The sequence below is a fragment of the Selaginella moellendorffii genome, unplaced genomic scaffold (assembly GCF_000143415.4).
Source record: "Selaginella moellendorffii unplaced genomic scaffold, v1.0 SELMOscaffold_5, whole genome shotgun sequence".
NCBI lineage: Eukaryota > Viridiplantae > Streptophyta > Lycopodiopsida > Selaginellales > Selaginellaceae > Selaginella > Selaginella moellendorffii.
The window spans coordinates 2588777-2614314 of NW_003314266.1; the positions used below are offsets into that span (position 1 = coordinate 2588777).

Consider the following 25538-nt stretch of genomic DNA (forward strand, 5'->3'; position numbering starts at 1 on the left):
TTCGTTGTTTTATATTACTTTTGCCCTACACTAGAAACAGGAGGAGAGTCGTGAACGAATTTACACACGCGGACGTCGTCAATCATGAGGGATTTGTCGCGGGAGCTAGTCATCGATCACAGGTATTGCGTGATTGCGCGACGCTGGATGATCGATCGCTGTCACAGATTACGAGGTTCTTGCGCCGGATTTCTTGGATCTCTTCTTCGTCGATGGAAGGCAAGGAGCCCGGATCCAGGGCATGGAGGCCAGCGCTGGGATTGCCGGCGATCTTCCAGCTCGCGCTCGCGATCTTCACCGTGTGCTTCTTGATCCAGCAGCTGCGGCCGCCGCCGAGCAATGCGAGCTACGATCGAGCGATGGATCGCCGGCGCGAGCGAGGGCAAGATCAAGATCAAGAAGATCAAGAAACGCGGCTGAGCAATATCCTCTTTGGGATCGGGGCGGCGTCGAGCGTTCTTGAGAGGAGGAAAGATTTCATCAAGGCGTGGTGGAGGCCCGGCCAGACTCGCGGATTCGTCTTCGTGGATCAGCCGCCGCCGCTAGCCGAGTCTTTCTGGGACAATTCCTCGCTCCCGGAGCTCCGGATCTCGGAGAGCACCGCGCGATTCAGGTACACATTCCCGAGAGGGCGGCGATCCGCCATCCGGATCTCCAGGATCGTCTCGGAGATGTTTCGGATGGGGCTGCCCGGCGTGAGATGGTTCGTTCTTGGCGACGATGACACGGTCTTCTTCGTTGACAATCTCGCCCGCGTGCTCGCGAAGTATGACCACACCAAGTTCTTCTACGTGGGATCCAGCTCCGAGAACCATCTCCAAAACGTGAGAGGCTTCTCGTCCTTCATGGCCTATGGAGGAGGGGGATTCGCAATAAGCTACGCGCTGGCCGAGGCGCTCGCAGCGATGCAAGACGATTGCCTCGAGAGGTACCACTTTCTCTACGGGAGCGATGATCGGATCCAGGCTTGCATGGCCGAGCTGGGCGTGCAGCTCACTCGAGAGCCCGGATTCCACCAGGTAAAACTCTCTCAATCGTGTTCTCTCTTCCTCGATCGTCTAAAGTTTGTTCTTTTGCTGCTCGTTCTTCCAGCTCGATGTTTTGGGCGATGCTTCTGGGCTTCTAGCAGCTCATCCCATCGCTCCAGCGCTCTCTCTACACCATCTCAACGTCATCCATCCGCTCTTCCCCAATGCAACGCAGCGGCAGTCCATCAATCGCCTCTTCTCGGCGGCAAGGATCGACCCGGCGGGGATCTTCCAGCAGTCGATTTGCTACGACAGACACAGGAACTTTTCGATCCAGGTATCGTGGGGCTACCTCGTACAAGTTAGCCAGGAACTTATCTCTCCCAGGATCCTGGAGCTCCCGCTGAGAACTTTCGTGGGGTGGTATGGCGAGAGAAGTGAGCTGAGCTTCCCGTTCAAGACGAGGGCCCTGCCGGTGGATCTCTGCCAGAGGCCCGTGAGGTTCTACATGGAATCCGTGAAGAGCAGCAGCAATGGCAGTGGAATCTCTGTGAGCAATTACGTCAAGAGTGAGGCGCCGGCGGCCGCGGCTTGCTCGAGCTGGCTTGGGATCGAGACGATCTTGGTGGACAAGGAAGCAAGCGATGAATCGTGGTACAAGGTATGTGTTCTTCATTACTATATCGATCAAAGTTGGCTGATGATCTGGATAAAAAACTTTCTAGGCACTGAGGAGGCAGTGCTGCAAAATTCTTGAATCGAGAGAGGGAGGAGGAGTTGTTCGTCTAGAGATTCGTCAGTGTAGCTAGTTCAGGATTTGAGACTAAACTGTAAATTACGCTGAGAAAGAATTTAGTCAAGAGATTTACAAAGGCTTTCAGTCCCCGCAAAAGATTTTGACTGGTGAGAGTGTGCTTTCTCTTTTGGAGCTGTTATGATCAGTTTTTACACCGGAGTCGTGCTTGGCGATCGAACGCTGGGTATGCTGGAAAGATCGAGAGAAATGTGGTGGATAGCCATTCTTGCAGCATTTGCCCACAAGCGGCATTTTTATCTCGTCGGTGCGCTGCTTAGCAAAATGCCAGTAAAGCTTTGAGTATTTGCCTCGCTGGGAAGGGTTCTCTGCCAATCGCCCAAGGGAGAAAGTTGGATTGACTCGCGAGGCTATTACTCCCGAGGCTCAAAGCGATTATCAGGTAGTGTTTCCTTGTTTCATGAGGAGGAGATTAAAGTTCCCGCGCTATAAATACCTTGCCACCTTTTGTGTTGCTTTCGTCACGGGGCTTGGCGATGGCGGAGGCCTCTGGGCTTGGGCCGTGCGAGCTGGGCGGCGACTTCACCTTCGAGCGCAAGCACGGTGGCCAGCGATCCTGGACGGACGACGATGGTCTCGGCGGCTCGGCGTTTGGTGATGGCCACCACCGCGATCGAGGCGACGACGATCTTCTCTGGGCCGCCCTGGAGAAGCTCCCAACTTATCGCCGGCTTCGCACGACTCTCCTGGAAGAACTCGAGGCTGGAGATCAAGATCAAGGTATGTTGCTTTAGATCTTACTCTCTCGAGACGATCCAATAGAGCTTAAACTTTTCTCCAGGATCGACCAAGCACGTCATGGACGTGAGCAGCTTGACCCGGATGGAGAGGCAGAGGATCATCGAGAGAGCCTTCGCCACCACGGACCAAGACAACGAAACGCTGGTGGCGAGGCTGCGAGAGAGAATCCAGGCGGTGGGAGTGCAAATCCCGCGAGTGGAGGTCCGCTTCCAGAACCTCCGCGTCTCCGCCGACGCCTACGTCGGATCCAGAGCCCTCCCAACGCTCGTTAACTTCGTGAGGAACATCACCGAGGGCCTCCTAGCAGCGTCCGGGGTCCTGGCCTCGAAAAAACGCGAGATCCACATCCTGAAAGACGTGAGCGGGGTGGTGAAGCCGGGAAGGACGATGCTGCTGCTGGGGCCTCCCGGATCCGGCAAGTCGACGCTCCTGCGAGCTCTTGCCGGGAAGCTGGATCAAAGCCTCAAGACCACCGGAGCCGTCACTTACAATGGCCACACCTTGGACGAGTTCGAAGCTCGGAGAACTTCCTCGTACATTAGCCAGGAGGACGATCACATCGGCGAGCTTACGGTCCGCGAGACGCTCGACTTTGCTGCTCGCTGCCAGGGAGTTGGATTCACGATAGATCTACTGATGGAGCTGCTGCGGCGGGAGAAGCGCGAGAACATCCGGCCGGATCCATGCATCGACGCGTTCATGAAGCTGGCGGCGGTGGAGGGCGCGCGGCACAGCGTCCGGACGAACTACGTGATGAAAGTCCTGGGCCTGGAGATCTGCGCGGACACGGTGGTGGGGAGCGACATGCTGCGCGGCGTCTCGGGCGGGCAGAAGAAGCGCGTCACCACCGGGGAGATGATCGTCGGGCCCAAGAAGACGCTCTTCATGGACGAGATCTCCACGGGGCTGGACAGCTCCACCACCTTTCAGATCGTCAGGTGCGTCCGCAACTTCGCGCACTCGCTCGAGGGGACGGTGCTCATGGCGCTGCTTCAGCCACCTCCGGAAACATTCGAGCTCTTCGACGACGTCCTGCTCCTCGCCGAGGGTCACATCGTCTACCTCGGCCCCCGCGAGCACATCCTCGACTTCTTCGCGAGCTTGGGCTTCCAGCTCCCGCCCCGCAAGGCCATCGCGGACTTCCTCCAGGAGGTGACGTCCCGGAAGGATCAGCAGCAGTACTGGGCGGACGAGACACGGCCTTACAGCTACGTCCCGGTCGCCACCATCGCCAGGGCATTCAAAGGCTACGAAGTTGGCAAAGACCTCGGACTCCACCTCGGGTCCCCGTTCGAGAAGGAGTCCGGCCACCCCGCCGCGCTCACGACGACCAAGTATGGAATCCCGCGCTGGGAGATGTTCAAGGCGTGCACCGAGCGCGAGTGGCTTCTCATCAAGCGCAACCGGTTCCTCTACACTTTCCGGACTGCGCAGGTCGCGTTCATGGCGTTCGTGGCCGGGACCTTGTTCTTGCGGACGAGGATCCATCCGGACAGTGAGAGCGATGGAAATCTCTACCTCGCCACGCTCTTCTACGCGCTGGTCCACATGATGTTCAATGGTTTCTCGGAGATGGCGATCACGGTTCATCGGCTGCCAGTGTTCTACAAGCAGCGGGACAACCTCTTCTTTCCCGGCTGGGCGTTTTCGCTCCCAAGCTGGCTGCTCCGGATACCATACTCGGTGATCGAGGGAGTGATATGGTCGTGTATTGTCTACTACACGGTCGGATTGGATCCACAGCCGCAGAGGTTCTTCCGGTATATGTTCTTGCTGGTTCTCATGCACCAGATGGCTCTCGCGATGTTTCGCTTCATCGGTGCCGTGGGGAGGAACATGATCGTCGCCAACACGTTTGGATCATTTGGGATTCTTATTGTTTTCCTCCTCGGGGGCTTCGTGATCGATAGAACTCACATACCAGGGTGGTGGATCTGGGCTTATTGGCTCTCGCCGCTCTCGTACGCCGAGAACGCGCTGGCCGTGAACGAGTTTGGAGCTTCGCGGTGGGATAAGTCCGTGCATGGTGACGACGGAAAGCTCTACGTGAAGATCTTGAAGCCGAGGGGCCTCTTTGTGGAGAGTTACTGGTATTGGATCGGGATTGCGGTGCTGGTCGGGTATATAGTTTTGCTCCAGCTGCTGGGAACGCTCGCTCTCTCGTATCTCAATCCTCTCCGGAAGCCTCAGGCCGTGGTCTCGGAGGAAAGTTTGCGAGAGATGGCGGACAATGACGCGGAAGTTCGTGAGAGTCCAGTAGCGATCGAGGTTTTGCCAGTATCGAATGGAGGAGGAGGAGTGACGAAAGGGATGATCCTGCCGTTCCAGCCGCTGGCACTAACTTTCCAGAAGGTTTGCTACTTCGTGGACGTTCCGGCCGAGATGAGAGCCCAGGGAGTGACCGAGGACAGGCTCCAGCTTCTCCGGGACGTGAGCGGAGCTTTCAGGCCGGGGGTTCTTACAGCGCTCGTCGGCGTGAGTGGAGCCGGCAAGACGACTCTCATGGACGTTCTTGCGGGAAGGAAAACCGGGGGATACATCCAGGGCGACGTGAGGGTCTCCGGGTTTCCAAAGCTCCAGAAAACTTTCGCGAGGATCTCCGGCTACGTGGAACAAACGGACATACATTCCCCACAGGTGACCGTCTACGAATCGCTCGTTTACTCCGCGTGGCTGCGACTCCCGGCCGAGGTGGACGCCGCCACCCGCTATTCGTTCGTGGAGAAAGTCATGGAGCTGGTTGAGCTTGGCAACTTGAGAAACGCCCTCCTGGGACTTCCAGGGACGTCGGGGCTGTCCACCGAGCAACGCAAGAGGCTGACCATCGCCGTGGAGCTCGTTGCCAACCCCTCGATTATCTTCTTGGACGAGCCAACGTCGGGTCTGGACGCTCGAGCAGCTGCGATCGTGATGAGAACCGTGAGAAACACGGTGGACACCGGAAGAACAGTGGTTTGCACCATCCACCAGCCGAGCATCGATATCTTCGAGTCGTTCGACGAGCTCCTGCTGATGACTCGCGGGGGCCGAGCCATCTACGTCGGCCCGCTGGGACTCCACTCCAAAACCATGATCGACTACTTCCAGTCTATTCCAGGAGTTCCTCCGCTGCGAGAAGGCTACAATCCAGCGACCTGGATGCTCGAAGTCACGAGCCCCTCGGCGGAGCTCCGGCTAGGCCAAGCCTTCGCGGACATCTTCCAGAACTCCATGCAGTACCAAAACAACGAGAAGTTGATCGAGTCACTGAGCTCTCCAGCTCCAGGATCCAAGGATCTCGAGTTCCCGACCAAGTACTCCCTGGACTTTTGGAGCCAGTGCCGGGCTTGCCTGTGGAAGCAGCACTTGACGTACTGGAGGAACCCATACTACAACGTTGTCCGGCTCTTCTTCACGCTCGTCTGCGCGCTCATCTTCGGCTCAATCTTCTGGGGCGTGGGGAGGCACCGTGAGACGCAGCAGGACGTTTTCAACGCCATGGGAGTCTTGTTCGCGGCGGTGGTGTTCCTGGGAGTAAACAACGCGTCCAGCGTCCAGCCGGTGGTGTCCGTGGAGAGGACCGTGTTCTACAGGGAGAGGGCAGCGGGGATGTACTCGCCGCTGCCTTACGCATTCGCGCAGGGGGCGATCGAGCTCCCATACATCTTCGTCCAGACGCTCCTCTACGGCGTGGTCACGTACGGCATGGTCCAGTTTGAGCTCTTGCTCGTCAAGTTCCTGTGGTATCTCTTCTTCATGTTCGTCACCTTGGCGTACTTCACGTTATACGGGATGATGGCAGTGGGGCTTACACCATCACAGCAGCTGGCCTCGGTGGTTTCCTCGGCCTTCTACTCGCTCTGGAACTTGTTCTCTGGGTTCTTCATACCCAAGAGGAGGATCCCCGGGTGGTGGCTGTGGTTTTACTACTTGAACCCGGTCAGCTGGACGATCTATGGGCTGACGGTGTCGCAGCTCGGGGATGTGGAGGACGAGATTGGAGTTGGAGATGGATTGGAAACGATGAGCGTCAAGGAGTTTCTGGAGCGATACTTCGGGTTTGAGGAGGGATTTGTGGGAGTTTGCGCGATGGTGATTTTGGGGTTTATGCTGCTCTTCTGGCTCGTCTTTGCGTTCTCCATCAAATTCATCAACTTCCAGAGGCGATAGATTTCATATAAGGATGAAGTCTACTTCTCTATTGTTTCAACACAGTTAAGATTTCACAACACCCATTTTATAAGAATAGCTAGAAACTCCAAATTTTGCGGGAAGAGGTGAGATACAACCATGATAAAGTCGTGGCAACGCAAAGAAGCACAGGAGTCAAGTTTGAGTATTGACGCATAGTCAGCCTCTCGCTTCTAGTACGACGAGACCGCCAGCTCACTAGACTGGACGCATGTTAGTGGGGATGCGCAGGATTTCATTTTCCAGCTAAAGAAGCCACCACCATGTATCTATCTGTCTTAATATTGCCTCACAGTCTCATAACCTCCTGCTTTCACACACCAAAGTCCACCACTTTTACGTTTTTTCTCCCAAGCAAACGTTGCCTTCTTGATCAACAATGAACCTCATGCTCGCTCAAGTATATTCTGTGACTTGCAAGCAAACAATCGCCCGTCAGGCTTGCGTTTCTACTCAGCTCCCCTTTCACCCAGTAAAGATCCTTTTAAGATTGCTCCATTTATTCCTATACGGAAATCTGACCTTTTTTCCTTTCTCCCCTATAAAATCCATTGAAAGAAATAGGTCTAAACATTGTTCCCGGATGGATAGATATGACTATAGCACGCAGTCACCTCTCCTTGGACAAGGTACTGATGGAGTAGTTCGTCTCGCTCGCAACAGGGTCACTGGAGCCATGGTTGCAGTGAAGAAGCTCTCAAGCAAACATGATGCAGCCGACATGATGTGGGAGTGCGCAACTCTCCGGGCATGCCAACACAAGAACATCATCCATCTGCACTCTAAGCTCGTGACCGAGCAAGGCCTTTTCATGGTGTTTGAGCTCATGGACATGGACTTGTGCTCGTACATATGGGACGTGAGAGAGAGAGAAGGGAAAATCCCAGAGGTTGCGGTGAGGTCCATTATGAAGCAGATCCTGGAAGCCCTCGCCTTTGTTCATTCTAAAGGCCTAATCCATAGAGACGTCAAGAGCTCTAACGTTTTAATCAACCACAACAAGAATCTTAACAACAGCGTTGTGATCAAGCTCATTGATTTCTCTCGTGTATGCTTTGCGAGTGCGGGCAGTTGCAAGAACATGGGAAATGTATACTACAGAGCTCCAGAGCTTCTCTTGGGTGGTGAGAAGTATATTTATGGCCGGGAGATTGATATATGGGCGGCCGGATGCATCTTCCTTGAGTTACTAACGGGATTCCCTTTTGGCGATGACGATGGAAACTTCCCTCCAAACAGTGAACTCGACGTGATGAACAGTATCGTGAAATGGATCGGACCAGTGGACGAGACGACTTGGAAAGGAGTGAACAAGCTTGAAAATTATAACACGTACAAATCAAGCTTTCCAAGGAATCCATCAAACTTGCTACAGTCTAGGCTTGGGGACTCACCTGCGTATGACCTGCTTAGGAAGATGTTGTGTTTGAATCCCAGGGAGAGGATCACTGCTAAAGAGGCATTGGAGTCAGATTATTTTAAAACTAGTGTATGGTCTCGGGTTTCTAAGTTTCTTTACTCTATTTTTTGTACAAGACTCAACCTCTTTGCATAATATGTAACCTTCTCTTGCGCTGGAGAATAAAAAAAGGCTGTACTTTTTAAACATCTTTAGAAGCATACTGCATTTTCTTTATGCGGCCAATAATACTCTTGCAGCTTCTGAGTGAGGAATAATTATTAACATGCTCACCTTTGGGGCAAGCTTGAAAAGTCAAACTACACTTCTACAGTCTACGCTTGGGGACTCACTTGCGTTTGATCTCATGAGCCAAGGAGAGAATCACTGCTAAAGAGGCATTGGAGTCAGATTACTTTAAGACTGCTAAAGTTTCTCTTCCAGAATTTGAGCGAACGTTGATAAAGCATTTTTTTCAAACTGGAGTCTAGAAAGTTATTACCTTTTAAAGAGATGATGTTCAAACTAGCACTTAGCTGGAGGGTCTTCATGTTGGAGTTCAATCTGTCTAGCATGCATTCTATTTTTATAGTTTTCGTGCTTGACCTCTTCAATCTACAACTTAAGAATACTGCTCTTAAAAGCTCCCAGTGTCCAAAGCTTGAGTTATGGCCCTAAGGACAACATTTGTAAAACAAGTTTAACACAAGACATTTCTATCTACCACATGTGATTAGTGTATAATAAAGTTTTTTGGTATATATCTGAATACACTTGATATTTTGAGACATTTAACAATAAAACAAAGCTGTTTAATCCTCAAGAGATTCTACAGCCATGAAATGGTACTGGCTTGATCTTTATATGAGCTTTTTCAGTGCGAGGGTATATCCTTATAAATTTAAATTGAATTAGAATTTTCCAATTGTACCAGCCACTTACAAAGGCACCAGACTTTATTATACACTGCATGTTACCCCTCTTGTGCATAAGAAAGAATATGTTCTTCTTTTCAATAAGCAAAAAATTTAAATCATGTTAATGTCTATGCAAGGCCTTACATAGCACTAAGGCATGCCTTTTTCAGAAAATATCAAGCTGACCACAACTCATAAAAAACTTGAAGTCCATTTATTATGCAATTTTGTAACATTTAAGATCCAACCTGAACTCTTATGTGGCCTCTGACACAATTAAATAGCTTAACAACTTTATTAAATATGTGCTAACAATGCAAAGCAACTCAGGTGAGGAATAAAAGAGAGTAACACATTCCCGAGGAATTTAAACACATCCCATTGGTGCCTCAAGATGGGCACTGCAAGATACATTTTTACACCAGTAGAACATGCTCCACAACACTTTGTGTGAACACATGAGTGTTATTCCAACAAGATCATAGGGGATACCAGTTATTGCAGCATTGCAAGTCAATGGACGAGATGATCATTCAGCAATGTCAACACCATCTTCAAAAATCTCATTGCCCTCCATGTCAAAAATCTGAGTAGAGGCACCAGGGCAGCCCCATCCACAGCAACCAGATGGTGTTTTCTGACGGCATCTTTCCAGGCCCCCCCCGGACCCCATAGCAGCAGCCAGTAGAACATTGCGAACTATAATTACATGCCATTGCAGTGGGCAGTAGCATAAGTGCTATCACAAACAGAACAAAGAAAGCCCCAATCTTCATAGCTTTGAGAAAACCTTATCCTCACTTGCTACTAGATGAGCAGGGGGACATCTTATAGTCCAAGCCACTGAAAAAAGACCACTACGAGCTCGATTTGCTTGATTTCATGATTAAATCTAAATCAAAATATATAAAGGTTTTCCATAAATCATGCTCAAGTAAACACAAAATATTTCGTATATTCTTGTGTCATCATTGTGCCACGCGGCGGTCTATTTTACGAAATCCGCGTCTTTCTTGGGTAAAGTCCAATGTCGCGTCCTTTGCTCCGCTAGGGATTCCTTTGGCGTGGAGGGACGGCACCAAATTTCTTCTCCCATCTAGAGTCGCCATTGAGCTTGGATTCGCTACTGCAATGTCCACGATCACAGTGCCGCCGATGCTTCCCCCCGTCCAGCAAGATTGCCAGGCCTTGCATCACGCTTTCAAAGGTGGGATCGATCGCTCGCGATCACCAAGATCACAGATGTAACTCTTCTTCTTTCCGCCAGGATTTGGATGCGATGAGAAGCACGTCATACAAATTCTGGCGCACAGGAATTACTTGCAGCGGAGAGAGCTGGTAAACGCTTACAGAAGCATGTATGGAGAGGATCTCTTGCGAAGACTGGAGAAAGAGCTCCACGGGAATCTCGAGGTGAGTTTAGTTTCTCAAGAACTTCGTGTGCGAATATTAAAATCTATGTTCCAGCAAGCAGTGCTGCTGTGGATGATGGAGCCAGCTGAAAGGGACGCGGTGTTAATCAGAGATGCGATGAAAGGACTGGGTACCAAAGATAAGACGCTGATCGAGATCATCTGCTCGAGAACTCCCTCGCAGCTCTACTACATACGCCAGGCATATCAAACCAAGTATCATCGCTCCCTGGACAAAGACATTCAATCAGACACAAGTGGTGACTATAGAAAGGTGAGAAGAATACGAAAATCTCTTACCTCCATCGATCAAACGAGTTTTCACGAGCTTGTTCTTTGTCTTTGATTTTGCAGTTGCTCCTGGCCTTTGCGAGTGGACAGCGGCCAGAGGGGCCTCACGTAGACATGCATTTAGCTGACGCCGACGCGAGAGAGTTGTATAGAGCTGGAGAAGGAAGGGTTGGCACAGACGAGTCGACTTTCATTCGCGTTTTCTCGACGAGGAGTGCCGCGCAGCTCCACGCCGCATTCGCAGCCTACAAACACCTGTACAAGCGCGACATTGACAAAGTAAGCATCTATCCAGTGTCCAGAAAGCTGCCTAGTTCTTAAAGTTGGAAGGAAGGAAAGTGAAAACTTACTTTTGCTGGTAGGCCATAAAGCGAGAAACTTCCGGGGACTTTGAAGATGCTCTCAGGCTGATCGTTAAGTCCGCAACAAGGCCTGGACGATACTTCGCCAAGGTTTGTCACATTTTTTTCTTGCTTCCGTTCTTCCTTCGAAACTTACGCGTATTCTCTAGGTTTTGTATGACTCGATGAAACGTATGGGAACCGACGATTCGACGCTGATTAGAGTGGTCGTCACCAGGGCCGAGCAGGATATGCAGTACATCAAGGCGGATTTCTACCAAAAGTACAAGAAGCCATTAGAATCAATGATCTCGGGTGACACTTCTGGAAACTACAAACACTTCTTGCTCAGCCTCGTCGGGGGGCACTGACGGGTCAATAGCCTGTAAATACGGCGCGTGAATTGGATTTTTTTTTCTTCTAGAAAGACTAAAACTTAGGAAGAGTACCTCAAAAAAATCGTAGAAATTATCCTCAGAGAGAACACAGCCAAGATTCTCGGTCACCAGACGCTGTAAAATCTGTTTCCGAGAAGCTGGTGCTCGAGAGGCGTGAGACACGCTGATGTAAGTTTCCAGATTGTGTATAGTACCATCTACAACACAACATTGTTGTTACGTCTTTGTTTACGATGAAAGAACTTAAACTAAGTACCTTGCGACACAATGCATTCGTAATCTGGCGGAGCGGCCAGCCAACCCCCATCACTGGTTTTCATATGTCTTCTATCTGATGCGAAGTATCTTAAGAAATTGTGAGCAGAAACAACTCTGAAAAGCCTGTGACAAAAACAAAGAAACATGAGCACGATATCCAATTAAAACAAGGAGTGTTTCTTACCTTTCGAGCAAGTGTTTCTTCACAACTGGTGGCTTGAGAGCTTCATTGACGTAGGAACTAAAAGCAACGGGAAGTCCAAGGGATGTATCCAAATCCCAAACACTGGCTTCATCGGGTGTGGAGGATGAAAATCTCTTCTAGGAAAATTTTTTCTCGCAAAGAGTCAGAGAAAGCTTGTAATCCAAGAGCTAGCAGACCTGGATGCAAATGACGTGGTAGTCCCAAACACAAAATCCATTATCGCGGCTGCTGTTCTTCTGGCACCAAATTGGAAACTGGAAATACAGCAAAAGAAAATGAGAAGAACTGAGATGAAAAGCCTCTACTGCTGCGAAAATCAGCACCAGCCTGTTTATCAGCGCTGAGGAGGAAGACAACGAAGAGATCCGAGGCATCTGGCAGCGCGATGTTGAGCTCCACCAGAGCCTTGCAAAGCAAGAACACATTCTCCTCACTGAGAACCACGGATAAGTGAGATGATCGTCGCGATCGGATCCAATCCATACCAGTAGCAAGAAGTGTAGACGAGCGCCTTCCTCGCATCCATAGCTCCTCGCATTCTTCGAAATATTTCTCCCAAGCCCTAAGACCAAGATTCGGGAATATGCATAGCTCACTCCACGTGTCATTCACGTCGGAGAACTTGTCCACGTCACTCCAGGGCTTTCTTTCTTTTCTGGCGCCCTGTTCTTCGCTTGTCTTGCACTGCCAGCGAAGGCGCAACTATTCATGCTCTCCACCACCGCCATTTTGGTTGCTCCACAGTGACCTAGATCGTCGCAGGGGAATGGGCGCGCCAGTCTTCGCCGCCGCGATTTCGATCGCCTTGCTCGCGGCCAGCGCCAGCGGCGATTTCCTGGTAGGATTGGGGAGCTACGATGTCACAGGGCCGGCGGCGGATGTAAATATGATGGGCTACGCCGATCCCTCGCAGAATGCCGCTGGAATCCATCTCCGCCTCAGGGCGCGGAGCTTCATCGTGGCGGAATCCGGCGCGGATGGGAGGCGAGTAGCGTTTGTGAACGTGGATTCGTGCATGGGATCGCAAGCGATCACGCTCAAAGTTCTTTCCAAGCTCAAGGACAGGTAAATATTTGTTTCTCTTCCACGATCGTGAGTGAGTTCTTCACTCTTTCTTTTGTGTGAGAGGAGGTATGGAGACACCTACAGTGAGAAGAATGTGATCATCAGTGGCATTCACACGCACTCTGGCCCTGGCGGCTACTTACAATACGTTCTCTACATTGTCACCTCCATCGGGTTCGTCAAGCAATCTTTCAACGCTCTCGTGGATGGGATTTTCAGCAGCATTGTCCAGGCTCACGAGAATTTGAGGCCTGGTTCCATCTTACTCAATGAAGGTTAGAGATGGTGATCTCTCGATTCTAAAGTTTACTTCTCTCCAGGTGAGCTTTTGGATGCAAATATTAATCGTAGTCCCAGCGCGTATCTCAACAATCCCGTGGAAGAAAGGAAACGATACAAGTATAATGTTGACAAGAACATGGTGCTCCTCAAGTTTTTGGACAGCAAACGAGCTCCGATCGGCGCTTTCAGCTGGTTTCCAGTCCATTGTACGTCGATGAATCGGACCAACGAGCTTATAAGTGGTGACAACAAAGGTGCCGCTGCGCATTTCATGGAAGCTTGGTTTGACAAACAGCTAGAACAAGAAGGTACTGAGGTTAGATCTTAGTTTTTCCTTTGCTCGTTTCTAGTTCTTTCACCGTTTCTTAGAACCAGGAAACTTGACTGAATTACAGATCCAACCATTGAAATGCTTGGAAAACCAGGTTGGACGATGAATGCTAGTGTTACCATTCGCAACAGGCGGAGGCTTGTTGGTGATTCCAGCTCGCCTTTCATCGCTGCGTTCTCTCAGAGCAACGAGGGAGACGTCTCTCCAAACACTCTGGGGGCCTTTTGCGCTGATAGTACCGTGGCTTGTGAGTTCAACCATAGCACCTGTGATGGACGGAACGAGCAGTGCATTGGTCGTGGTCCTGGGTATGTAAAGTGGTTGTTTGTTTGTTGGTTTCATGGTTCCCGAAGTTTTCAAGTTTCTCACGCGATGACTTTGCAGATACCCGGACCACTTTGCGAGCACTAAGATCATTGCTCAAAAACAGCTCCAGAAAGCAATAGAGCTATTCCGAAGCGCGAAAGAACAGGTGGTAGGACGAGTGAATTACAAGCAAACTTTCGTCGATTTCACTCGTCTTAAAGTAACTCTCACCGCTGCAAACGGAACGACGTCAACGGTCACGACTTGTCCGGCTGCTGTTGGTTTTAGCTTCGCAGCAGGCACGACTGACGGTCCTGGAGCTTTCGATTTTACACAAGGCGATACCAAGGTAGTACCTTAAAAACTTTTCCATAGTTTTCACTCTCTCACACTCGAGGCAGGGAAATGCGTTTTGGCGAATAGTTCGAGCGGCGCTGAAAACGCCAAACAAAGCACAGGTCGATTGTCAGTATCCAAAGCCAATTTTGATCGACACGGGCGAGATGACATTTCCATATGACTGGGCTGTAAGTCTTCTCTTGATGTCGTTCGTGGTTTTTTACTTCCTGTCTGGTTTTTTCAGCCTTCAGTTCTTCCGATCCAAATCTCGCAGATCGGCCAACTTATCATCCTCTCGGTGCCTGCAGGTAGCTTGTTTTATTCTGTTTTGCGTGTTCGTGTTCCATTTACGTTTGTCTTCCAGAGTTTAGTACCATGGCAGGACGACGATTGAGAGATGCCGTCAAAGAAACTCTCATCGCTAAAGGCCGTGGCCAATTTGGTCCGAAAACTCGCGTCGTCATCGCTGGCCTCTCCAACGATTACTCTCAGTACGTGACCACTTTCGAGGAGTATCAAATCCAGCGTTACGAGGTTGGTCTCTTTTCTCTTGTTTCTTTGTTCCTGACTCCATCGATCGATCCTCAGGGTGCCTCGACGCTGTTTGGTCCTCACACTCTGAGCGGATATCTCCAAGAATTCCGGAAGCTCGCGATCGCTCTAGCCGAGAACAGTAACGTCGACTCCGGGCCATCTCCGCCGGACCTTCTTGACAAGCAGCTAGAGCTTCTCCCACCCGTGGTGATGGATACGACTCCAGTCGGTGTCGACTTTGGCGATGCCAAGAACAACGTAAAGAGAGGCGCGAGTTACCGACCTGGGGACGTTGTGGAGGTGGTCTTCTGGACGGGCTGCCCAAGGAACGATTTGCTCACGGAGAAAAGCTTTAGCTCCGTGGAGATCGAGCAAAGCGATGGCTCCTGGCGATCGCTCTACGATGACAATGACTGGAGCGTGAGATTCCTGTGGAGGAGGCCGTCGTCGCTGAGCTCCAGGAGCTACGCAACGATTAGATGGGAGATACCCCAGGAAGTAAAGGCAGGGACTTACCGGATCTCGCATTTTGGAGCGAGCAAGAGCTTGTTTGGAAGCGTGAGGCCTTTCTCTGGAAGCTCCAACTCTTTCCAAGTGAAATTGTAAGCCGAGAACCCTAAAATTTCGCGAAGAGCCCTAAACTTTGGCAAAGAACCCTGAAAACAGAGGAGCGCAAAAATAATTTTTAATTGGAGCTTTAGGTCAACCTTGTTATCGGCAATTTTTCCTTTCTTTACTACTCTGGGCATGGCGGATCGAGCTTGGCCGCCATTGTTCGTCATTGCCGTGGAGATCCTGCTGCTCGCGCTCTTCTGCGGAGCGAGCGCCGGCGATCGGGATCCCAGCTACAGGTATGCGCCATTGGGATAGGGAAATTTTGCGTGGAAATTCCAGTCGCTCCGCAAGGGCGCTCATTGTCCCCGCCATGCTTTCTTTGACGCAGGGATTGCGTGGAGTCGTGCCAGAGCAGCGGCTGCATCGGGGATCTGTGCTTCTCATCGTGCAATGCGTCCACATTCTCTGGAAAGAAAGAGGAGGAGCCGATCTATTTGAGCATCACACGATGGGATTGTCCGAGCGAGTGTCGCTACCAATGCATGACCCGGCGAGAAGATGAAAGAGCTCTGGCCGGAGGGAAGCCTGTCAAGTATCACGGAAAGTGGCCGTTTGATCGAATTTATGGTGTCCAGGTACGTAAGTTTGTTGTTCTTTCTTTCCTTTCGTGTTCCATCACTGTGCTGAGCTTCTTCTCTTTTTTTTTTTTCCACTTCTAGGAACCCGCTGCCGTGTTCTTCTCGCTACTTAATCTCTTCGCTCACGTCTGGGGTCTCGGATCCTTCCTCTCCACTGTGTACTACGAGCTTCCTCGAGGAAGAAAAGGACCATACTACGAATTCGTGGGACTCTGGACGGTGTATGGGCTGCTTTCGATACATTCCTGGTTTTGGAGCGTGGTCTTTCATACAAGGTGTGGAACTTGGACTTGTTTCTTTCTTTTGTTCTTTAAGCTCGATGGATTGCTTCCTTTGCTCAGAGACACGCCAGTTCACGAGAGCTGGGACTACTCCTCAGCCGTGGCCACGCTTGGCTTCTCGCTCATCTTGGCCATCACTAGAACACTGAGCATCAAAACCGAGGCGGCTCGAGTCATGGTCTCCGCGCCGTGCATTGGTTTCATAGCGACTCACATTTGCTACCTCAACTTTTACGAATTCGACTACGGTGAGATACTTTGTTGATACTTCCAAGACAACTAAGTTTTTCCTTTCATTTGTTTTGCCTAGGCTGGAACATGATCGTGTGCGTGGTGATGGGTCTAAGCCAACTTCTCTTCTGGCTGGTTTGGGCCATCGTCTCCAAGCATCCATCGAGATTAAAGGTATGGACTGTGGGACTGGGAACTTTGGGGGCGATGCTGCTCGAGCTATACGATTTTCCGCCGCTGGGAGGCCAGTTTGATGCTCACTCGCTGTGGCATTTGGGGACGATCCCTCTCACTTTTCTCTGGTGGAGCTTTGTCAAGGACGACGCCGTCGCGAGAACGTCAAGGCTCGTCAAGAGGAACCAAACCGTGAAGAAAGTAGAGTGAAGGAAATGGGCTGTATAGGATTTTTGTAAAATGGAATATGCTTTTCCAAAACCTTGTTTAACCCACCGGAATTAGATTCCTTTTGTTGTCCATTATACTTTATAAAGCAAGTTCTTAGATTGAAGATAATCTAACCCTTTAAATGTTAAAAATACTAACATTATTTGCGGATCCTGGAGAAAAAATTCGTAAAAGAGATTTTCGTCGCCAACAAACGATGAAACGTTTCTGTTGCTTTCAGTGCTCAAAAACTCCACCAGATTACGATCACAAGGTACAAAGACATAACGAGAATGTTGTGCTGTAGATGGTATTGTTCACAATCTGGAAACTTACATCAGCGTGGCTCACGCCTCTCAAGTACCAGCTTCTCGGAAGGTGATCTTACAGTGTCTGGTGATCGAGAATCTTGGCTGTGTTCTATTCTACGAACTTTTTGTCCTATGTTTTACTTTCTAGAAGAAAAAAAATCCCATTCACGCACTATGTATTTACAGGCTATTGACTTGTCAGTGCCCCCCGACGAGGCTGAGCAGGAAGTGTCTGTAGTTTCCAGAAGTGTCACCCGAGATCATTGATTCTAATGGCTTCTTGTACTTTTGGTAGAAATCCGCCTTGATGTACTGCATATCCTGCTCGGCCCTGGTGACGACCACTCTAATCAGCGTCGAGTCGTCGGTTCCCATACGTTTCATCGAGTCATACAAAACCTGGACGCAGAGAATACGCGTAAGTTTCGAAGGAAGAACGGAAGCAAGAAAAAAATGTGACAAACCTTGGCGAAGTATCGTCCAGGCCTTGTTACGGACTTAACGATCAGCCTGAGAGCATCTTCAAAGTCCCCGGAAGTTTCTCGCCTTATGGCCTACCAGCAAAAGTAAGTTTTCGCTTTCCTTCCTTCCAACTTTAAGGACTAGGCAGCTTTCTAGACACTGGATAGATGCTTACTTTGTCAATGTCGCGCTTGTACAGGTGTTTGTAGGCTGCGAATGCGGCGTGGAGCTGCGCGGCGCTCCTCGTTGAGAAAATGCGAATGAAAGTCGACTCGTCGGTGCCAAGCCTTCCTTCTCCAGCTCTATACAACTCTCTCGCGTCGGCGTCAGCTAAATGCATGTCTACGTGAGGCCACTCCGGCCGCTGTCCACTCGCGAAGGCCAAGAGCAGCTGCAAAATCAAAGACAAAGAACAAGCTCGTCAAAACTCGTTTGATCGATCGAGGTAAGAGATTTTCGTATTCTTCTCACCTTTCTATAGTCACCACTTGTGTCTGATTGAATGTCTTTGTCCAGGGAGCGATGATACTTGGTTTGATATGCCTGGCGTATGTAGTAGAGCTGCGAGGGAGTTCTCGAGCAGATGATCTCGATCAGCGTCTTATCTTTGGTACCCAGTCCTTTCATCGCATCTCTGAGTAACACCGCGTCCCTTTCAGCTGGCTCCATCATCCACAGCAGCACTGCTTGCTGGAAGATATATCAAAGATTTTAATCTTCGCACACTAAAACTAAACTCACCTCGAGCTTCCCGTGGAGTTCTTTCTCCAATCTTCGCAAGAGATCCTCTCCATACATGCTTCTGTAAGCGTTTACCAGCTCTCTCCGCTGCAAGTAATTCCTGTGCGCCAGAATTTGTATGACGTGCTTCTCATTGCATCCAAATCCTGGCGGAAAGAAGAAGAGTTACATCCGATGATCGCGAGCGATCGATCCCACCTTTGAAAGCGTGATGCAAGGCCTGGCAATCTTGCTGGACGGGGGGAAGCATCGGCGGCACTGTGATCGTGGACATTGCGGTAGCGAATCCAGTCGCAATTAGATGGGAGAAGAAATTTAGTGCCGCGCCGAAGGAATCCCTTGGAATTTATCCAAGAAGGACGCGCATTTAGTAAAATAGACTGCCGCGTGGACACTACATTAGACAGACGAATATACGAGAGATCTATGTGATCGTTTAGGACCATCTTCAAAAATCTCATTGAAAAAGGAATATCTTTCGAATATACTCAATTTAAGGCCACAATGCTGCGATAGCTCGCTTGCCCCGCACTGATCCAATCTGACTTACTTCTGGAAAGTGAACGTCCACCGGTGGGGCATCAAGCACACGTATTATATGACACAGCGGCACTGTATGTGGCGTCTATGGAACTCCCTAGCCAATCCTTGTATTTGACACCTTCACACCCACTTGTTATTTATGGATACACTATCAACCATTCGCCACGTGGACGTGAAAATTTACGCATGCAAAGCTACACCCAAATCGGGCAAGTCAGTCACTTAAGATCAAAGCTTGGGGTAGTTAGTCCACATGGCAGCTAGCAGTTATGGCTGGCCACGGCTATTGTTTGCTAAGGCATTGGACTCTAACTCTCCTTTGTTGAGTGCTTGGGGATCCTATTGATTTGCCTCATCTACATAGTGCATACCCTAATTTTGGTATGGCCGCAAGGATTGGTTTGGTTGGATTTATGTAAAAATTATGTCTATTTAGCAATTGAAGAGTCTTCAAGCATCAAGTTCTTAGGATGAAACTTAGGAAATGCAATGATTTATTTTAGTTCCAGTATATTTTGGAACAAGAAAGTACAATCCCTATTATATACCTTTGAGGCTGGAGCTTTCAGATCACTTGATCTGGGTAATCTCTAAAGGAAAGTGTGAGAGGTATTGAAGGATAATATTGTCAAGATAGCAACGACAAAATCCCTGCTTATTTCCATAAAGGATTTTTTTTCTTAAGCTTAATGCAAGTTCCAGTCTTAATCAAATTTGTACTCACATTATCAATTGGGATAGAAGTTTTCAGCCGTGTTTCAAGAATTTGATCTAGCAACTATTCAAGTTGTTCATACTGTATATGTGGAGGCATGTGGAGTTCAACCTGCTCCACTTAAAGATCTACATATTTTAGTCTCAATAAATCAACACAATTGGAAGTATACATGGTGGATTAATCCATTGATAGGCCATTAGCTTTACTTTGAGATATTTTTACTAAAACTTTGTTTCCTACCATAAGTTCAAGAGTGAACCATAATCAAGATCTTCACCTTGACCTTGATATATCCATTACCTTTTAAGCTTAAATTATGCTCAAAGACACTAATATTCAGCTTAAAAAAGCACTAATATTCAGCTTAAAGATATTATTTTTGTGTTTGACTTGCAAGTTATTCAGCACCTTTAGGCTTTATATTCATAACAAACCTCAATCAACACAACCAAGATGAGTCATATATGCTAGTCTCTTCTGTAATCAGATAGTTAGCTCACACTTTTGAGCGATTTCCATCAACTTTAATGGTTTTATACACCAACAGCATTTTTGCTTAACCAGTTTAATCAACTTTACTAACTTGTTAAGTCTTACCAGATATATAAGAGACTTTGAAACAAATATCTAAACTCAAGTGAATGTTCTATGGCACTTTGGAGACCCAACATAAGATCTATCTAAAGATCAACATTCTGAAATTCATCCAGAAATTACAACACTATATTTAAGTGAAATTTGCATAAAAACAAGAACTGCTTACACAATTTCGTAAGAAACACCCCAAGTATTTGGATGCAACTCCTTGAAGTGGGACTAACACAATACACCATTAAAGGATTTACAACCAGATCACCTGGAGGACATATCCATCCTTGTCTAACTTAGTCTTATTTAATGTGCAACTCCAACCATGGATAATATAGTAAAAAAGTCTTTTTAAATCACTAACAAAATAGAGCCTTTGACCTTGAACACCTTTACAGGATCTTGATCTTTTGGCTTCTCCAAAGTGTTTGAAGACTTTTGTTGTCTAGCATACTTTTTTACAAACACAAGTAAATATATACCTGATGTGCATTTAAACACTTCTTGGACAGCTTTTAAACAAGCAGCTGATATTAACTTTGATCCATCCTTTGCAAGTATCAAGAAAAGGGTCTAGCATATTGAAGAACCCTAAAAATCTGAGAAGATAAACGAGCTATAAACAGAATCCTTCACCCTAGTGCAAAGAGGAAAGGAAATTTTATGTAACATTTCGTTTGTCCAATTTGGGGTGAACCCTAACTGAGTGCTATGTGGCAAATTAAGTGTGAGGACAAGTTTTTGGTTCACATTGGGAAGAAGGTGTGATCACACAAGGTGTTTTGTAGTGCATTCTTGTGCCTCAAAGGTACACAGGGTGTTTAAACAGAAAAGTAAGCAGTTGCTTACTCACTATGCCTAAAAAAGTAAGCTTTTGTCTTGATTTATTGCATCACTTTCTAACAATGTCTTTAGCATTCTCATTAAAAGTCTCTGATGCCACACAAAGCCTTGAATCCAAGCTCTGTTTACATTGCTCAAATTAGCAACCACTCACGATGCTCAATGTAGCAAACATCAATCTTCCACACATGGTCCAGGAATGGACAGCCACACACTGCTTGTGAGAGCATATATGGCTGCCCCTCACCTCCACTATAAGAAGGACTAGCTCTCTATTCATGGATACATGCACCAAAACAAGGGAAACCAAAGAATGATCAAGGTGCTGTAGTAGGCTAGCATTTTCTTCTTGGCAAATGGGTAGTACTAAGTCAAGTGCAGCTGGGGGCGTAGTGGGAGAGAAATGCCTAGGGTACTCGCGGTATGGGACCTTGATGGATGTTAGAGCAGTGTTTGAATGTCCCAACCTGATTTCATAAACAGCACTTATCCAAAGCTGTGTGGAGAATGGTGAAGAGGAGTTGTTTTCATGAATACAAAAGTCACAATAGAGATGTTTATTAGATGCACAAATGTTCGTGGTATTTTGAGATCTTCAGTTCTTTGTGGCTAGACTCATGGCTAGTGCTAATTTGGTGGAGACAACCAATATCAACTCCTAGAAAGACTCACTTTCGTTCACTCTTGAGCTAGGAAGAGTAGATGTGACATAGATATATACTAACTATGGTAGTATTGGAAATGCTTGAGGGGTTTTTCTTTTCATCAAATGCCTCAATGGGACATGGTTTCTTAGACCTCTTTAGTGTTATTGGAAATTTGAAGGATTTTGATGAAAATAGAGTGGTGTGAACTTATGTGGCTGTCTTGGGTGATGTTAGCTTGGCCATGAGCATGAATTTTGATTTTGTGGGTGTGACACAAATCTGAAAACGTAGGAGAGAAGAAAATGCTAGCACACTAATGTCTGTACATTTTTTTTGAGAAAGGATACAGTGCATACTGTTTATAATTTTAGTTATGTGATAGTCTACATTATTAGTCTACATTATTGCTGGTGCAAAAGTTGAGCAAGATAACTGTGAGATTTTCAATAACTTTGTTTCTGAATGTGAAATTTTTAGTTTGTGTGGGGACACACAAGTTTTAATGGCTACATATATAATGGGCTAAAGTGATGCCCTTGGTATCCAGTTTGGAACTGAGTGCTAATGTGGCATGTGAATGTGAGGGTTGGTTCACTTTCAGAGGATGTGAGCAATGGGTGCTAATGTGAGCACATGGGGTGTTTTATAGTGCATTCTTGTGCCTCAAAGGTTGATCACTTTTTGGTTTCCCTTGTTTTTGTGCATGTGTTTAAGTCTATTCCCAAACACAACACACCCTAGCTTTTAAATAAAAGCTTATTAAATAAAAGAATAAACCCTAGGTTTATAAAATCAATTTGTTTTATTGATGCGGTCTAAAACTCCCCGGGCATCGTCCTGCCAGTACATGTCCACAAGAAGATCAAAGTATCTCATTCGTGCCCACTCTTGCAAATGTGCCTGTGGATTCTCTTTCCCAGTTCCAGAGCTTTGCTGCCTACATCTTCGTAGAAGAGGAGCGTACATGTTTGAATCTGCATAAGAGAGGGTCTCTAGTCTCCATCGAGATTGCTAAACACTCTACTGTATGATCTACTGATGGTAGAAAATCTGTATTATGGATTGATGCTTTGTCTTGCTCTTTCTCCAATCCATATGTCTCCTTGTCTTCTGGACTCTTTTTAAGCTTGGTATTTCATGTAAATGATAATAGATAATTTCTTTATAGAGGAGAATAAGAAAAGATATATTAAAAAGAAAGAATGTTCCAATTCTCTCTTGAATAGCTTACAGTCATACACTATACCTAAATCACCACATGTATGCCGCTAGAAAGTAAAATTATAAAGGTCCACTTCTTACTTCTTGTAGGAACCTTTAGACAAATTAACAGAACAACAATCACAAAGGAGATAGAATGGAGGTGTCCACAAAATTCCCCCTTGGAACAAGCCATACGATTCTAAACATGTTTATAATTTATATCCTTTCTTTTGATTTTAGTTTATTTTACACAGAAGGCAAACCTGATTTTGAAAAGCTCTCCTGGATTTAAATTTGATCCCGTGACTTCAGTTACATTTCGAAGTGCACTGCCTTCGGTCGAGGAGGAGGAGCAAGCAGCTGCTTCCGCCCCGAGTAGCTCTTTATGATTCTTTCGCCGCTGCCCCCAGTGACGCACCCGACTTGCTTTTCCAAGTCGTGGTCAGGAGTGGTATCATCTGATAACTTTTAAGTTCCAGTAGTCCTCCTCGTCTTCTGGATTGAATTCTTGTTGCGCGCCTTCTTTGAGCATTGCTTCGTGGCTTTCAGGTTCCAATGCTTCTTTAGAGAGTCCGGAATCTCGTCTAAGTCTGATGCTTCTGGTTTAAAAAGGAAAAGTCAGACCTAGAAACTCAAGGAATGATTGCTAGCTCACCCTTAGAATTCGACGACTGCGAGCATTTTCCGAGAAGAGTCTGTGCTGCTCGTCGCACCCAAAAATCCAAGTTCTCACCGGACACCAGCAGACGCTTAGAAAGCAGCAACAAATCGTTGGGCCGAAAGCGATAGGATCGCAGTTGAACAAAGGTCAACACATCAGCTTGCATCGCGCTAGGCAGTGGTTCAATCCACAGGCAGCTGCAACCATGACAAAAAATTCACCCACAAATCCAGAAAACACAAAACCCTACTTGCGAGCCTGGATGCCGTCCAGAAGCGCAACCTCCCGCGCCAGAAGATCGGGGATCAGCATCCAAAGCTGCGAAGAATGCCCCGAATCGGCTAGGCGCACGCTGCCATCCAACCGGAGCAATCCTAGGAGCTCTAAATTCAAAAGAAGGCGCGAAAAAACTAGGTCAAATAGGAAGTGCACCAACGTTTGTGGTGATAAGTAATGGTTTTCTAGTGTATGGACTTTACAGATGGTAGTCCAATTACTTGTGCAATTTAGAGAGGAGGAAGAGGCAGCCCGAGGAGAAAAGAATGGAGGCCGAGAGACACACGAGATCCAAGCCTGTGTGGATGACGATCTTCTCAAACATGCCAACCAGAAGGATCATGACGATAACATGTCCCAGTTTCGTCTTGAGCTCGTCCAGGGATCGAATTTCCAGCCACTTCGGGCGCTCCTGAATGAAAGATATGATTCACAAACTTTCGAAACGAGAGGTTTTAGCAAAGTCACCTGGAGCCTGAAAAGCCCAAACAAGTTGGAGCCGCAAACAGTAGTTCTGGGGACTCCAGCCGGGAGGTTCTCTTCTGGAATGTCGAGCGTGCTCACAAACAACTCGTACAAGCCCATCACAGTCCATGTCTGCAAAGATCAAATTCAGTTGATCACTGTTTGATCTCAATCGAGATTTTAGATCTCCATCGTACCTACAGCTTCCACCAGCAAAAGTATAACTTCGTTGTCAACTCCTTGCCAGATTGCATTGAAATACTCTATAAACGACCTCAACACGAACAAAGAACACTGTCACAAAGGAAAACCAAGCAAAAGTTTTGAGCATAGGAACCAAAACTAAGAAGAATTGTCAATGGAAGAGTAAGATATGATTTACCTTGACAAAACACAGCAATGAGCCTGCTAAAGAACCAATCACTCCGAACAGTGTGAGGAATTTGCAATAAAAAATTGCCTGAAAAAAATTCCAAAAGAGAGATAAACAAAACTACCAATGAAAACTAGAGTTCCTAAATATCGAAAGAGTTCTTACCCTTTTGATGCGTTCCTCCTGCTTCGATCGTAATGCTTCACAATTTGAGCCGCGGCGGCAGCAGCAGCTGGATCGATCGATATGAGCCCATTCTCGTGATGACCGATCGCGCCGGCCTCACGGAAATCCGCCGCTGGCTCCAGAGACCGCTGGCAGCCAATCTTTTGGCTGCCGATCTGTGAAATATCCGCGGCTGCGTGGCCAGCATGGAAACTCTGTGACACCCCAAGGCGCTCGCCATAGCTGGCTGCTCAATCCGGCCTGAAATAAGGTACATGCACAGATGTGTTTTGAATTGATGATTAGGACCTACATCTGCGACAGGCTTGCCGCTCAAACCTTAGAAAGCGAACCAAGGTTGGCAGCTTGGAAGCAGCGGATGATCACTGAATGCTCATACCCAGAATTTGGATACGCGACACGGCTGTAGCGGCAGATCGACTGGGATTCAGTCAGTTGATATTTCAGCATAAAAAAAACGTTTTTACAGTTGATCAAGCTTTATTGCAACAAAGGCAAGACTATTAGTAACAAGTCTATATATATTGGCACCACGTGCTTTGACTCTCTAGAATGTCATTGTAAACCTACAAAAAAAAGAGCAAAAAAACAGGACATTAGCAAGTGATTTAAGCTTGAGCACACATAACTCTTCAATACTGGTTTAAAGCTAGAATTGTCT

At 47.8% G+C, this 25538-nt stretch overlaps 7 protein-coding genes across 8 annotated transcripts; 6 read left to right on the forward strand and 1 right to left on the reverse strand.

The window, feature by feature from the left end:
- The first annotated feature begins 55 nt into the window (after positions 1–55).
- LOC9660460 lies at positions 56–1902 on the forward strand. The gene is made up of 4 exons (XM_002964867.2): positions 56–122; positions 168–1019; positions 1093–1629; positions 1694–1902. The coding sequence occupies exons 2-4, from the start codon at positions 213–215 to the stop codon at positions 1775–1777; spliced, it is 1428 nt and encodes a 475-aa protein (XP_002964913.1). The 5' UTR covers positions 56–122; positions 168–212; the 3' UTR covers positions 1778–1902.
- Positions 1903–2258: 356 nt separating this feature from the next.
- On the forward strand, positions 2259–6672 carry LOC9659070 (ABC transporter G family member 31). The gene is made up of 2 exons (XM_024670045.1): positions 2259–2502; positions 2564–6672. The coding sequence occupies exons 1-2, from the start codon at positions 2259–2261 to the stop codon at positions 6670–6672; spliced, it is 4353 nt and encodes a 1450-aa protein (XP_024525813.1).
- Positions 6673–7276: 604 nt separating this feature from the next.
- LOC9659071 (cell division control protein 2 homolog) lies at positions 7277–8486 on the forward strand. Its single transcript, XM_002964869.2, has 2 exons — positions 7277–8182; positions 8427–8486. The coding sequence occupies exons 1-2, from the start codon at positions 7277–7279 to the stop codon at positions 8484–8486; spliced, it is 966 nt and encodes a 321-aa protein (XP_002964915.2).
- Positions 8487–10021: 1535 nt separating this feature from the next.
- LOC9659072 (annexin A4) lies at positions 10022–11670 on the forward strand. The gene is made up of 6 exons (XM_002964870.2): positions 10022–10216; positions 10277–10422; positions 10477–10695; positions 10776–10991; positions 11075–11164; positions 11224–11670. The coding sequence occupies exons 1-6, from the start codon at positions 10141–10143 to the stop codon at positions 11422–11424; spliced, it is 948 nt and encodes a 315-aa protein (XP_002964916.1). The 5' UTR covers positions 10022–10140; the 3' UTR covers positions 11425–11670.
- Positions 11671–12552: 882 nt separating this feature from the next.
- On the forward strand, positions 12553–15422 carry LOC9660461 (neutral ceramidase 2). 2 transcript variants are annotated; one of them, XM_024669673.1, is made up of 9 exons: positions 12553–12979; positions 13046–13254; positions 13300–13569; positions 13657–13900; positions 13977–14247; positions 14300–14425; positions 14482–14545; positions 14602–14771; positions 14826–15422. In XM_024669673.1, the coding sequence occupies exons 1-9, from the start codon at positions 12681–12683 to the stop codon at positions 15375–15377; spliced, it is 2205 nt and encodes a 734-aa protein (XP_024525441.1). In that variant the 5' UTR covers positions 12553–12680; the 3' UTR covers positions 15378–15422. The 2 variants fall into 2 exon arrangements, with proteins under 2 accessions (XP_024525441.1, XP_024525442.1); XM_024669674.1 differs by having other exon boundaries at positions 13687–13900.
- Positions 15423–15483: 61 nt separating this feature from the next.
- On the forward strand, positions 15484–16921 carry LOC9659074 (post-GPI attachment to proteins factor 3). The gene is made up of 5 exons (XM_002964872.2): positions 15484–15622; positions 15715–15961; positions 16046–16239; positions 16306–16493; positions 16556–16921. Exons 1-5 carry the CDS (start codon positions 15519–15521, stop codon positions 16858–16860), a joined length of 1038 nt encoding a protein of 345 aa, XP_002964918.1. The 5' UTR covers positions 15484–15518; the 3' UTR covers positions 16861–16921.
- A 224-nt stretch (positions 16922–17145) lies between these two features.
- LOC9659075 (annexin D5) lies at positions 17146–18692 on the reverse strand. The gene is made up of 6 exons (XM_002965210.2): positions 18573–18692; positions 18375–18520; positions 18105–18323; positions 17809–18024; positions 17636–17725; positions 17146–17570 (listed from the first exon to the last, which is right to left on the reverse strand). The coding sequence occupies exons 1-6, from the start codon at positions 18646–18648 to the stop codon at positions 17370–17372; spliced, it is 948 nt and encodes a 315-aa protein (XP_002965256.1). The 5' UTR covers positions 18649–18692; the 3' UTR covers positions 17146–17369.
- Between the last annotated feature and the right edge of the window lie 6846 nt (positions 18693–25538).